We start from the raw sequence: 14,061 nt of genomic DNA on the forward strand, positions 1-14,061 counted from the left end.
TTTCAATTAACTGCTCTTTAAAGTGGCTCATTAAAGGATGAAAAACGAATTAAGTGTTAACTAGATTAGGTCTGTGTATGTGAGAGATCCTGCTGTAGCTGCTACTTTACCACAGACTAGACCAGTCAGTAATTGCAGGAAAAGTAGAGGAAAAAGTGGCCTTGGATTATTATAGCCGATACAGGAGTACATAATCCGTGACGCAGCAGAATAATAAAACAGTGCGCCATCTGCGTCGCAGGCAGTCTCCAGAGACTAACCCCAAACACTGGCAAGGTAAGCAACACATCACCGTAGTGTTTAGGAAATAGTATTTCAGACTAAATGTTGACGACATACTTAACGTTAAGTATGTCGTCAACATTTAGTCCACTGAACGAACGTTAGAACCGGCTTCTTATTAGAATAAACGGACTAGTCTTCTAGAAATAGGTTGACCTCACGTGTTACGTTAGCTTGTTTGAGGCAAAGTGACATTTGTGATTTTGGAGTCAACATTGCAAACGTTGAAATACTGCTTCTCGCGGTGGCAGTTGATACTATGTATCATTGGCGTAACGTTAGAATATGACTATGTCGCGAGCTAACACACTCAGCTAGCGTATAATCTTTGCTTGGTAGTTCCATCATTTGGCAAGTCTAAGGTTCGTTACATTTGGCGTAGTTTAACAGTTTTAACATGTCCTTTTAAAGGGCACCATGAATAGCAGGCTATCATTTAGACGTGTTCTTTTTTTTTTTTTTTTTTTAAATACGTCGCAGTATAAATTAGCTGCATCTAAATGACAAACGTTTGCTCGTGTTTCTGCTATTGTTTTGCTTGCTCGTTGCATACATGTTTTACGGTTCTTCGGGGTTTATATGACGCAGCAGCTTTGAACATCTTAAAGTCTTGTCGATACTTGACACAAGAAGAAGAAGTAGAACCTTTACACGTGACGTTGACTCTCTTGCAGCATGTTGCGTTTGCCTGTTGTGAGCCGGAGTCTTTTTCCAGCAGCAATTATCAGAGGAAGTACGGCTGCAACGAACAATGGTAAGACAGATGTCACTTTATAACCTGATTAATTGATCATATGTGTGTCTTGTGTATCAGCAGAACACCCAGGCTGTATGTTGTATGCTGTCTGTTGTGTGCAAGCACCTGAACCCTTGTCACTTTGCTCCACTGATGGATTATAGGCAGGATTACAGATTTACCAGATACCACATCTGGTGCCAGGCTGTTGCTGGCTCAATGTAGCCAATAGTACTCAGTGGCAATCATGTGTTGTTACTTTGTAATACCCGGGATTCATCATAATAGGATGTGATATAGATGGTGATAAATTATGCAGCTGTTTTTTTTTTTTTTTTTTTAAGTAACAGTTCTTGGATGAAAAGAAAAGGAAAGATTTGCAATAAAAATGTTTTTTTTGCCTGTGCTTGAAGCTCGCACCGCAGCAACAGCAGCCGCCAGTAACCTTGTGGAGGTGTTCGTGGATGGGAACCCTATCATGGTGGAGCCGGGAACCACCGTGTTGCAGGTAACACGCTAAATCCATGCATAAGATAGATAGATTGATTGTTGACATATTGAGTCATGATATCAGATTTGACACTGACTCAAATCTTGTCACAAGGCGTGTGAAAAGGTAGGAATGCAGATTCCTCGCTTCTGCTACCATGAGCGCTTGTCGGTTGCAGGAAACTGTCGCATGTGTCTGGTGGAGATAGAGAAAGTTCCTAAGGTAAGCTTCGGGTCGTGTGTTTTTGTTTCTATTTATGGTAGCCAGCATGCTGCACTTATTTGCCTTGTATAACTTGGAATAATCAGTAATCATTTTTCATTCAACTTGGAGCCGGTGGCAGCTTGTGCGATGCCGGTCATGAAGGGCTGGAACATTTTAACCAACTCTGACAAAACAAGAAAGGCAAGGTAGGATCAAAAGTAAGACATTGTATTCTCTGATAATATTACATATTTGTGTTTGGTTAGAGTTAATATTGCTCTGTAATTATTCCAAGTGGTATGTGGGCAATTTTCAACTGAGGTGATATGATAACCCACATCTCTCCCAAGCAAAAAAAAAACACAACAAATCGAATGTTTCTTTGTATTAAAGTAACCTGTTTCATTTTACACAGAGAGGGTGTGATGGAGTTCCTGCTGGCTAACCACCCATTAGACTGTCCAATCTGTGATCAGGGGGGAGAATGTGACCTACAGGTAAAAATAAATCACCACCAGTGAACAGTAGATGTGTTTTTTATAGGCTTGAGTGTCTGCATGACCAAAACTGCATTATTTTATTTATAAATTAATACAAGATTGACTAATACGACTGAACACTATTTTGTTTGAAGGACCAGTCCATGCAGTTTGGCAGTGACAGGAGCCGCTTCACTGAGGGCAAAAGAGCTGTGGAAGACAAAAACATTGGTCCCCTTATCAAAACCATTATGACTCGCTGCATCCAGTGCACTCGCTGTGTGCGGTGCGTCACACATTCAATCAATATCTAGAGTAAGTTGAGATGCTGATTTAAATTAAGTATATGAAAATAAGTCTTTTTTTTTGCTCCTACAGCTTTGCCAGTGAGATTGCAGGAGTGGAGGACCTGGGCACCACTGGCAGAGGCAATGACCTGCAGATCGGGACCTACGTGGAGAAGATGTTCATGTCGGAGTTATCTGGGAACGTTATCGATATCTGCCCAGTGGGGGCCCTCACCTCTAAACCATATGCATTCACGGCTCGCCCTTGGGAGACCAGGTTTTTGGATTGTGCTCTACCTTTTTGAGTCACTTTTTAGGGTCAAAGGTTAGTTTTTAATCTCATGTATTATCTTTGGTTTTCTGCAGGAAGACAGAATCCATTGATGTCCTGGATGCTGTGGGTAGTAACATTGTGGTGACCACTCGCGGGGGCGAGGTGATGAGAATCTTGCCTCGTCTTAACGAGGATGTTAATGAGGAGTGGATCTCAGACAAAACCAGGTACTTTTCTAACGACACAAAGTTAACTTTAAGGTGTCATGTATGATGTTTGCGTCATTGCTGAGCTCTGCCTTGCTTCCTATCCTGACAGGTTTGCATATGATGGACTCAAAAGGCAGCGGCTTACTCAGCCGATGGTGAAAAACGAGTGTGGGCAGTTCGTTCCCACAACCTGGGAAGATGTGCTGACTCGAGTGGCTGGAGTAGTATGTAATTTATGATGAACGACCTTGTGTAACAGTGTAGGATAATTTGCAACTTGTTGTTTCAACTTAGGCTTGTCCTAAGTAACATCTGTTTCTTTGACAGTTGCAAGGAGTTGAAGGAAACGCTGTTGCTGCTGTCGTCGGGGGCTTGGTGGATGCAGAGGCTCTCATTTCCCTGAAGGATTTGCTGAACCGTTTGAATAGTGACAACCTGTGCACTGAGGAGGTGTTCCCAATGGCTGGAGCTGGGTAAGGCCACAGAGAGAAGGAAACGAGATGGGACACAGCCAGTTGGACTTGAAGTTAAGTTTCTGATTTTACTTTGGCTTCTTTAGATCTGACCTGCGTTCAAACTATCTTTTAAACACTGGGATTGCTGGCATTGAAGAAGCCGACCTGATGCTTCTGGTCGGCACAAACCCACGCTATGAGGCTCCTCTCATCAATGCACGAATCAGAAAAAGGTATTTTTGGTAGTTGAACAGTGTCAGACGAGTAAATCTGAGTCATGTTCAACAAAAATGTGCATCCTTTAATATGCTCTTGGCGTCTCTGATTCAGCTGGCTTCACAATGAGTTGCAAGTGGCTCTTTTGGGAAAGGAAGTGGACCTAAGTTACACATACGACCATCTTGGGGAGTCTGCCAAGGTTCTTCAGGAAATCGCGTCAGGAACTCACCCATTCTCCCAGGTAACACTCTCAGTAATGTAATGATTGTTATCAGTCAACTTGAAAGTCTCTTCCTAGTCTCTGTGTCTTTTATCGTCTCTGGCAGGTCTTGGCTAAAGCTAAGCATCCTGTTGTTGTGGTTGGAAGCAGCTGTCTGCAGACAGAGGACGGGGCCGCGATAATGGCTGCTGCGTCAACCATTGCTCAGAACGCTCGCATCAGCAGTGGCGCTGAGGAAACCTGGAAGGTTCTCAACGTGCTTCACAGGTCTTGAAAAATTAGAGGGAAAGCTTTCGGGAACCGGGAGTGTTCAAGAGGGATGTTTACTGTAATATGTGTGCTGTTTTTTTCCTGTGTCTTCAGGGTTGCCAGTCAAGTGGCTGCACTTGATCTTGGATACAAACCAGGTGTGGAGGCGATCAGAAAGAACCCACCCAAAGTTCTGTTCCTACTAGGAGCTGATGCCGGCTGCATTACTCGCCAGGACCTCCCGAAGGACAGCTTTATAATATATCAAGGTCCGCTGTCTTACTGCACAGCAGCAGAAGCTTTCATTTACATGAATGCATGTATGGCATCTGATACCCTCCTGTACACTTTGCTTTAAATTGCATTGTGGGTGATCTGATTGCAAAGAGATACTGCTTGACCACATGTAAATGCACCCAAAACAATGGTGTTTATCCCTCCAGTAGACACCTACAGAATCTGTCAGGGAGCACCAAACTTTTTCTTGCTTAATTTAAATGTTCTGTACCATAACTGCCCAGGTCACCATGGGGATGTTGGGGCACCAATGGCTGACGTCATACTTCCTGGAGCTGCGTATACTGAGAAATGTAGCACGTATGTGAACACGGAGGGCCGTGCCCAGCAGACCAAAGTGGCTGTGACTCCCCCGGGCATGGCAAGGGAGGACTGGAAGATCATCAGAGCCATATCTGAGGTGAACTACCAAACAAAATAAAGTTGTATTAAATAATAAGAAGTAAGACTAAATACTGTGTATTTTCTCTGTCCATCTACAAGCTTGCTGGAGTGACTCTGCCATATGAAACCCTCGATGAAGTGCGTGCTAGAATGGCAGAGGTTTCCCCAAATCTGGTGCGATATGACGATGTGGAGGAGGCCAACTACTTTAAGCAGGCTAATGAACTGTCAAAGGTCAGCTGTTATCTTCCTCCAGCATGTGTTTAGTGGATTACAGAGGAGGCACCAACAAAGCTTTACTTAAATGTCTGCTTATTCAATTTTTCCTTATCTTAGTTTGCTTCACACTGTTCTTCATAATGATGGCGATATCTGGCTTATCTCTCTCAGGCAGTGAACCAGGCTGTCCTTACTGGACCTTTAGTCCCTCCACAGCTTACTGTGAAGGACTTCTATATGACAGGTGGGTCACTAGTACTCTGGAACTCCTCTCACTAAACCTAGTCTAAATGTTGTTTTCACTCCGAAATCCTCCAGGAAACACAGCAGTGATGTATCACCGCCTTAATTTAAATATATTCATGTTTATTTCATTTTTATAGAGAGAAATACTAATAGCAATACTAATACTAATGTCACATATTCTAGCTTTTATAACTGCATCTAATTTGCAATGTGCCATTATATGCCCTCATTAGCTAATGTGTTAAATTAGTTATTATTTTCTATCCAAATTAAATATATTAAAATGACAATTCCCACAAAAGTGTTACACTATGGCTGAATAAAGTAATCATTCAAAGTGTCCTGTTTAAATGCCAGTAATCAGAGGTTTCTCTCAAGAAAAATAGAAGCAGAGCAAAGACTTTGTGTTGTTTACTGCTGTGCTTCCTATTAAAGGAAGTGTTTTGTTACTTCTGCAGTTGTTATGAAGGCAAGCCGCCTGGAGCACCCACAATGATTTTGACTCTGTTTGAACCAGCATACGTAGACTAGAGTGTACATACTCGGAAATGAAAGTAATTGTTTATTTTGTTTATAGGAAAAAAAAAAATCTTGTGTTATTTGCCCACAGATCCGATAAGCAGAGCCTCCCAGACGATGGCCAAGTGTGTGAAAGCTGTCAGGGAGGGAGCACAAGCTGTGGACGAGCCATCCATATGCTAAAGAGCGATGCATAGCACAGCCAAAAAATATATATACGCACAACTCAGCCATTTGCACATGTCTAGAATTTGCACTGTTTTATTATAGTAGGTGCCTCATCATCTATGCAAATTATGGAAGCATGTGCTTCGTACAGAGTCGATATGTAAGCTTATTTTACCAAATCTCCAAAGACACCTAACAGTTTGTTTTCATCTCTTATGACTTTTTAGTAGGTGTAACCAAAGGTTCAAAATCTTTATTCAAAAGTACATTTAATATATTGTCTTATTATAAATTACTAACATTAAAAGTGTTGAGATTATATTTTCCTAAAGGTATATGGAGTATATAGTATTACAAGAATGTATATTTGTGTATGAACCAATTTTCTATAGAAAGTGTGTGTTCCTATTAAAAAATGTCAAAAGTAAAAAAATATATATGTACTGGTGCCATGGACGGTGCGTTCTTGTTTTTATGCGAAATCAATACAACTTAGCTCCTATATCTGTCAGGCACGTGGTCCATCATCAGTAAACAGCCGGCAGGAAGAGTGGCAGCAGGGCTGGCAACTCATCTATGTGGAGGACGATAGCCCTGGTCCAGATGAATTTCCACTGAAACACTTTGCAGTACCTCTCAGTTAATATAGTTTAACCAAATTGCTTAAAATGTGAAAAATGCAAACGGCACTGTCATTCACCGAAACTGCCATATCTGTCCTAAAGAGATCAACATGACACTTCAACATTGTAGGGGTTTTTAACAAAGTTGAATTTCCAATATGGTAGGAGAGGTTGTTGTTGTTGAGCGGATTGTTGTCATGTCCTCGCAGTGCCTGTAGTGGTGCTGTGAGGAGTCTGCTGTGGATCCAACAAAAATCCTCAGCAGCCTGCCTACTGCTTGTAATTTGCTCTGGATAGCCTATATTTAAATGCATCCGTATATCAAGATATACCAAGCTCGATGAAGATCACTGTTATTATCCTATCTCGACTATCGATGCAGAAATAGCCTAGCTGAATCGAACAGACTTTTCGGCCGTCTGTCTGGAGCGAATACCTTACACAGCCCATACCAATTCAAGGTAAGCGAAATCATTCACAGCCTCGGTCTCGATTTCTGAGTGTACCGTTTTGCACTGCTTTCAAACGGCCGAGCGGTCAACTATAGGCCGCTGTGCTATCGAAGCTAATAGGCCTCCTATTAATGACTCATTTATTTTATGACTTATGATCTGACCAAATGACTCGGCGCTTTAAGTAGATATGAGAAGTGATGCAATGTTGTCAGTTTCAAGTAGTATAGTCTGCTAACGTGACACTATGCAATGATGGTGGCAATAATTCATATCGATCATTACGGAGGCCTTCGGGGACAGGCCTTAAGCCTCGTATGTAGACCCTTTGTTTGGACGAATTTGGCTATAAATGTGCCGTGTTTGTATACACAAAATCCCACGATTGGGGCGAGTTATCTCATGTAATGTATGATTACGCTAGCATTTTTCTTTATGAAACTAAACAGAAAATATACCTTTTATAGTGTTGTCATTTGCTGATGTTTCCGTTTCCTGGTTAGCTACCGCCTACTAATTTGTGTTTTTAGCTTTGATAGCTTGTGAGCTAACTATCAAATTGAAATGTTCGTGTCTGTTTTATGTTGATGAAATGTATTTCTGCCTGAAGATAGATCAAGTTATGTCTTGTGGATGTATGTTACACTTAACAGTTAGATCCGCTTACAATTTAATAGTGTAAAGTTTCACATCTGTCCAACGGCTTCAAGCTAATGTTGGCAAGCTAGCTCCCCGGGCTCCAATGATAGCCAGCTAACGTTAGTCACCGTTTGCTGCTTGTCCGGTTCTCCGTATCTAAAGTTGTGAACGTGAGCCCAGGCTGATACAAATGGCAATTGGCCAACACGTCCTTGTATGTCCAACATTGACCACAGCTGTCAGGAACGTAGTGCTCTTAGAACAACCCTGAAAACACACAATTCATGTTAAATGTAGCAGCTAAGCTACTACTGAAGCGGGGCAGCTAACGCTACAATAATCGTTACAGTGTACTGTAATATACCCGTAGCAGCCGGTGTGTGTGCTTGTTTGTTGTGAAGCGTTACACTCTTGTTGAATCTGAAAAGGCGACTTTTTGATTGAGTTGTTTTAGAGTTCAGATAGTTTGTAAATGATGCACACACAAGAGCAGGTCACAGGTTTCTAGCTTTTAACTTTGTCAAGCAGGCTGCTTTCATGCAAGATGCTGTTGTACCAGCATCATCTTATCTTGTAAGTGCTAGCTTGGAGGATAATTGAATGGACTGTTGGCTATAATGACCTATTCTCTGTTTATGGTATTTTCACATTGAGGATGAGAAGGTGTAAATGCAACCAGTATTCAGAAGCAAAGTTTGTCTAGACTTAAGTTGTTCTCAAATAAGTATTAGAATGTCAGTGCAATTTAGTTTTCTTCACATTATACAGTCAAATAGTAGTTAAACGATCAAGCAACTATCAAATCAGTTGCAATAAAATTATATTGCATAATTATGTGGGCTTCCTGAATATTTATTATTAAATACCAATCATATTAGGGATAAGAGCTAGGTAAATGGTGACTATTTCCATGTCTCTCAACCCTGCATGTGCATGCATGGTTGCCCTCAATATGATGTGTTATTGATGTAATTCTTGGTTTTCCCCGACTTTATCCAATCAGCTGATGTTGTCAAGAACAAGAGTCACGTGATGTATGAAGGCAAACACATACACTTCTCAGAGGTGGACAATAAGCCGTTGTGCTCATACAGCCCAAAGCTCTGCAAGCAACGCAGACTAAATGGCTATGCTTTCTGCATCCGGCACGTTCTGGAGGACAAGACGGCCCCCTTCAAGCAATGTGAATATGTGGCAAAGTACAACAGCCAGCGATGTACCAACCCCATCCCCAAGTCGGAGGACCGCAGGTGTGTATGTTTCATGTGCATGTGTAGCGTATTCCACTGGGGCTGCACAATTAATTTAAATTATGTCAAAATCGCAACATGACCTACTCCAATTTTTAAAATGTAAATATTTGTTAATGGTGAAATGTGTGTCAAAATACAATTTTTAATCAAATATTGTTGTGCTGCAGAGATGCCCTGTTACACATTATATTCTACAGACTTAATAAAACATCTTTGTTTGGCACAGATCTCTGCAAAAAATAACGCCACAATCATTTTAATTGTTTGAATGAAATTGATAATGATGATGTAAAAATGATCACAAATCATGTCGCAATTACATGATCAACATAATGCTGAGGTTGTGCTCTTGTTTTCCAGATACTGTAACAGCCACCTGCAGGTTCTGGGCTTTATCCCCAAGAAGGAACGGAAGAAGAAGCATGACGCTTTGGAGGAGATGCGCTCCCGGGCTCACCTGGAGTCAGTGGCTCTCAACATAACTGTGCCCTCTCTAGCTCTGAAAGCTCACAATGGTCTAGGTGAACTTCCGCCATCTCCTCCCTGTACACGCCTGTTACCCCTCCCCGATGAGGAACTCCTGGACCCTTTTGCCTTTTATGAGGACGACACAGATGGGGAGGAGGTGGGTACTCCTCGGAAGGGCAGCGCCATCAAGAAGAAACTACAGAGTCGGCTGTTGCTCAACCAGAAACTCTGCCATGACACGGACCTCTTCCAGCCACCTCCTGAGCACTTTACTCCCTCCCCTGCCCCCCGTGTCCACCCCTCCTCGCCTCTCAACACTCATCTCCCACGGCAGCAGTCAGGTCTTCTCCAGCCGCCCCAGCACTCCAGCGTGACTTCCTTCATCTTCCCAGGACAGCAGCAGGGTTTATTATGCAATCCACCACCACCTCAGACGGTCAACTTTCTGCCTCCAGGGATGCCCGCTAATGCAGCACCCAGTCCAGTGCAGCCTTCTGGGCCGTCACTCAGCAGGAAAATGCCTTTCACCGCTACTCACTTGCCTGTCAGTTGCAAGGACATTGGCAGTAACAATCAGCGGCACACGGTTGTCATGCGTCCCGCTGCCTTCTCACCTTCTGCCAGCTGCCTGGCCAGGTTGCAACATCTGGTGCAGCTCTGTGCCAAGACGCACCAGGAGCACGGAGACCTCTTTCCTCATCTAGGTGCTTAATTTAAATGCATTTACCACTCAGTTTTTCCATGCATATAAATTCATGTGGGATAGTGTAGCAATTGAGATTTGAGCCTGCCGAGATAGATGAGCTGCTCTAACAAGTTCTCTTCCAGGACTGGACTGGTCAGAAGACAGTGCTGCTGATGATGATGATGAAGAGGAGGAGGCAGAGACTTTTGTTCCTTTCCAGAGCTCGTGGAGACCACAGAATGAGTCGGTATTCTAATACTTTTCCCCACAGTTCTAAACTTTGACCTGGTGCTTCTCGTCATGATTGCTGTCTATTGTTTTCTGAACAGGTTGGAGGACGACAGCGGTTCCTCGCGGAGAACGCGGCTGCTTAGGCTTTGTTCGTATCTCCGGGAGAAATACAAGCACATGTGCAGGCAGGAGAGGGCGAGTATCCGCCAAAAGAGATACCGGTATGCCTTCCGCAAAGCCTTGCTGCACGCTGCCAGTAACAACCCCGACTGTGCTGGCCAGCTGATCCAGGAGTTACGTGGTGCCTCTCGAAGCTCCTCAAGGTAATCTCGCAGATGTCACAGTCGTCAGCTTTTGATTATCTCCCAGTCACGAAACCCTCCCATCAACCGAATGTGTTTTTATACCCGTGCAAACAGCAAAGTGTGCTGCTTTTATGACTGACTCGTTGTCATCTCCTGATTTGAAACGCACAAAACATCACAAATGTGGAGTGTTGTCACTGTTTGTGGCTGTTGGCTCAGCCCCGGCTCTGTATGTTTCTACAGTGTGGCTCCGGCGAGGCAGCAGAGCACAGATGCGGGGACCTGCACCGGCAGCACAAAGGGCCAGGCCTGCAACAACCGAGCTCTGCCCTTCACTCGACACTGCTTTCAGCGTATCCTTTCCACCACGTCGCCGATACTACTAGCTTTGTCAGTTTGAGTTGTAAAAGGGTTGTGATTTGTGGAGTACTACGATCATAGGCTTTCCGTCTAGTGTGTTATTTCCTTTATTGTCCTCTGTAGACATTCTGTTGAATCGTTCCCAGCAGCTCTTCGCTAGTTGCACAGCCAAATTTGCAGATGGTCAGCAGTGCTCCATCCCTGTGTTTGACATCACGCACCAGACACCACTCTGTGAAGAGCATGCCAAAAAAATGGTGAGTTTTTTTCCGCAGTTAGACGAGAAGATTGACACATAAGAGTGGTATTAGTCTTCTCATCTAACTCTGCAAGAAATTGAATAGGCGTATTTCCCGAAACGTCGAAAGTTTCCTTTAACTTTCCCGTTATTGCTTGTGACTGCTCCTCCTACGGGATAATGTTATGACTCAATGCTCTTTCATATATGACACACAGGATAATTTCCTGCGAGGGGACGGTAACAGACGAGTGCAGCACCACCAGCAGCAGCAACAGCGAAAGCCACGTAAAAAGACCAAACCACCGGCACTCACCAAAAAACACAAGAAGAAGAGGAGGAGAGGACCGCGGAGGCCTCAGAAACCCATCCCTCCAGCGCTGCCACAGGGGAACCTGGGAATGCCTTCTACAAGCCTAGCGATGCCCTCACAGGCCAGCATCAGGTCTGCCACACTTGTGTCTCTTCCGCTGTTTACTTTCAAATTTAAGTGCCCCGAGATCCAGTGTCGGGGAGAATACCCTCATTCACGGGCTCTCGTGTCACACGTGTTGTGTCTCTTCACTAAGTTTATCTCATCGTTGTACCAGGAGCCCGTCAACTCCAGACATGAGTACGGAGGAGCTTCCGGACGACATCACCAATGAAATGGCAGACATTCCAAATGACCTCGAGCTGAACCAGGAGGATTTCTCCGACGTGTTACCGAGACTACCTGATGACCTGCAGGTCTTCGACTTGTTTGAAGGTTGTCATACAGCTGATTCTTTCATGTTTCTGCTAGTAAAGTCCTCTCTATCTGTGATTTTATAGTGTTAAATTCTGCTTCTGTGTGTGTTTAGGTAAGAATGGAGATTTATTGCCCACCACGGAAGAGGCTGAGGAGCTGGTGCGTGCACTGCAGGCGATGGGGTCCTACCCAGACTCTCTGGTGTGCCTGACCTCCATGGGAGACCTGGCCCCATCTGAAGGAGTGGACCACCGAGCCATGACCGTGTTCCCTGGTCCAGTCCAGCCGGGTAGCATGGGGGACCTGCTCAACAGCCGCATGCCTACGGAGAACTTCACCAGCCTCGAGCTGGAGGACAACTTACTGCAGTCCACCGGGGGCCACTTCCCCCCCTCACCGCCATCTCAGCCCGCTAACCAGCCCCAGACGTCATCTTCTTCTACAGTAGCCCCCACCAACCCCTCCCTGCTCACGCAGACCTCCATAGCAGAGCGAACGTTTTCCCGGACGCACGCATCCCACATCCTGACCAAGTCGGATGCGCCCACATCGTCTCCCCAAGGCAGCCACTACAGCAGTGAGCACGTGCCATCCCCGTACAGTGACCACATATCTTCTCCCCACGCCAGCACCTTCCAGACAGACACCCCTCTGCTGCTGGAAGTCCCTCTCAGCGGGGTACCGGGACCCCCGCGCTCGTCATGGAACAATCTCCCTCTCCCCCTCACGGACCCCACACAGTTCGGCAATCTCATAGGATCAGAAAGTCATCTCATATCCACCTCCCTGTCCACACCCCCAGCCACCACGCACTCTGTGACGCTGCAGCCCATGTCGGCGCTCTCGGCGATGCCCCAGAGTGGCTTGAAGGGTTTAACGACTTCCCCCGCCCCCTCATCCTCCCTCCCGGCCTCTTCACACGATCTTCTGACCTCCACGCACCCCAAGCAACAGCTCCCACAGTTCAGCGCGGCCTTTGGCCATCAACTGGCCTCCCACAGTGGCATCCCGAAAGACGTTCAGCCGAGCCACAGCTCCACAGCGCCCCCCGCTGGCTTTTCCATCGTTAGTGCCACCGCTGCAAGTGCCAACAGCGCCACGCCGCCCTTCACGCAAAGCAAATGAGAGCCGTCGGGCCTGCAGCGGCTGCGTGGCGGACTGTGGACTCAGTCACTTACAAATCCAGTCGTCTGGCTCCTGATCGACCACCCCTCCTCATCTGCTACATGTGTGCAATGTGGTAATAGTGCACTATTTGATAATGAATTTGCACAACCTCAATATTTTCTATTTTCATTCTTTTGATCCTGTAGCCAGGCGGTCTCTGGGATTTTTAAGTCGGTGTGAGTCCACTAGTTTGATGCCTTGTGGTTCCGTCAGCAGTGGGGGGGTGGGGGGACACAGTCAGATTTTGTGATGAAATAAACGGGTGAAAATTCGAGGAAGGACCTTAGCAGAGATTATCTGTCGCAGTGCTCAGAATTCATTGACGTAGAAGCCTCAATCGGTGGTCGGTTTGTTTGCCAGTTCAAGTCCTGTCTTTTTAAATGATCAACTGTACCCTGCCTTGCTCAGACAGCCATTGCATCTCCACCTGTTCATACACGGCTTCTGTCACCCTCTGGAAAAACAAAGAGTACAGGTTGTGATATGTGTGACCCCCCCCCCCCCCCCCCCCATTATGTTTCAAGCTATTTAACTGTTATCATGATATAGAATCTTACCGAGTCAGATTTCACAGTATGAATTTACCAAAATGCTTTTAAACAGCTGTTTTTATATCGTGTATACTGTTTATGTGCTCATTTATCGGTTTGCTCAGATGTCAAATATCTCCGACCTCACCATTGGTTGTGGGACTCTGAGTGGCCCAGTAGACACTTGAAGGTAAATATAGTTTCTTAAAGCAATAAACACATTAACATAACTCTAGCATCGTACGGTATTTTATTGGTCTCGTTACATGTAGCTTCACTTGTGAGTCCAGGCTGGATCAGGAACATACTTTGGCCTCTCTAACTGTTTTACAGCAGAACTATTTCACTCGGAGCTAGAGACCAGTGATCAGGTCAGCCTGCTTCTCTCGGGTCACACCGAGTGGATTATTTTAAAGGCAAATAAATGAGTGTCAGTGTTGATG

The 14,061-nt window shown here is 45.0% G+C and overlaps 2 protein-coding genes across 2 annotated transcripts; both read left to right on the top strand.

The window, feature by feature from the left end:
* The first annotated feature begins 173 nt into the window (after window positions 1-173).
* LOC116389599 (NADH-ubiquinone oxidoreductase 75 kDa subunit, mitochondrial) lies at window positions 174-7,031 on the top strand. The gene is made up of 19 exons (XM_031858417.1): window positions 174-276; window positions 957-1,036; window positions 1,432-1,526; window positions 1,623-1,730; window positions 1,842-1,918; window positions 2,128-2,209; window positions 2,347-2,477; window positions 2,570-2,755; window positions 2,845-2,979; window positions 3,071-3,185; window positions 3,289-3,434; window positions 3,521-3,649; window positions 3,747-3,876; window positions 3,962-4,122; window positions 4,219-4,373; window positions 4,626-4,801; window positions 4,885-5,019; window positions 5,176-5,248; window positions 5,861-7,031. The coding sequence occupies exons 2-19, from the start codon at window positions 958-960 to the stop codon at window positions 5,950-5,952; spliced, it is 2,205 nt and encodes a 734-aa protein (XP_031714277.1). The 5' UTR covers window positions 174-276; window position 957; the 3' UTR covers window positions 5,953-7,031.
* Window positions 6,933-13,844, top strand: ino80da (INO80 complex subunit Da). Its single transcript, XM_031858414.1, has 10 exons — window positions 6,933-7,021; window positions 8,655-8,901; window positions 9,265-10,076; window positions 10,201-10,300; window positions 10,387-10,611; window positions 10,837-10,946; window positions 11,077-11,210; window positions 11,410-11,636; window positions 11,782-11,939; window positions 12,034-13,844. The coding sequence occupies exons 2-10, from the start codon at window positions 8,684-8,686 to the stop codon at window positions 13,044-13,046; spliced, it is 2,997 nt and encodes a 998-aa protein (XP_031714274.1). The 5' UTR covers window positions 6,933-7,021; window positions 8,655-8,683; the 3' UTR covers window positions 13,047-13,844.
* The last annotated feature ends 217 nt before the right edge of the window (window positions 13,845-14,061 follow it).

The sequence above is a fragment of the Anarrhichthys ocellatus genome, unplaced genomic scaffold, assembly GCF_004355925.1.
Source record: "Anarrhichthys ocellatus isolate YVR2014 unplaced genomic scaffold, GSC_Weel_1.0 scaffold20, whole genome shotgun sequence".
NCBI lineage: Eukaryota > Metazoa > Chordata > Actinopteri > Perciformes > Anarhichadidae > Anarrhichthys > Anarrhichthys ocellatus.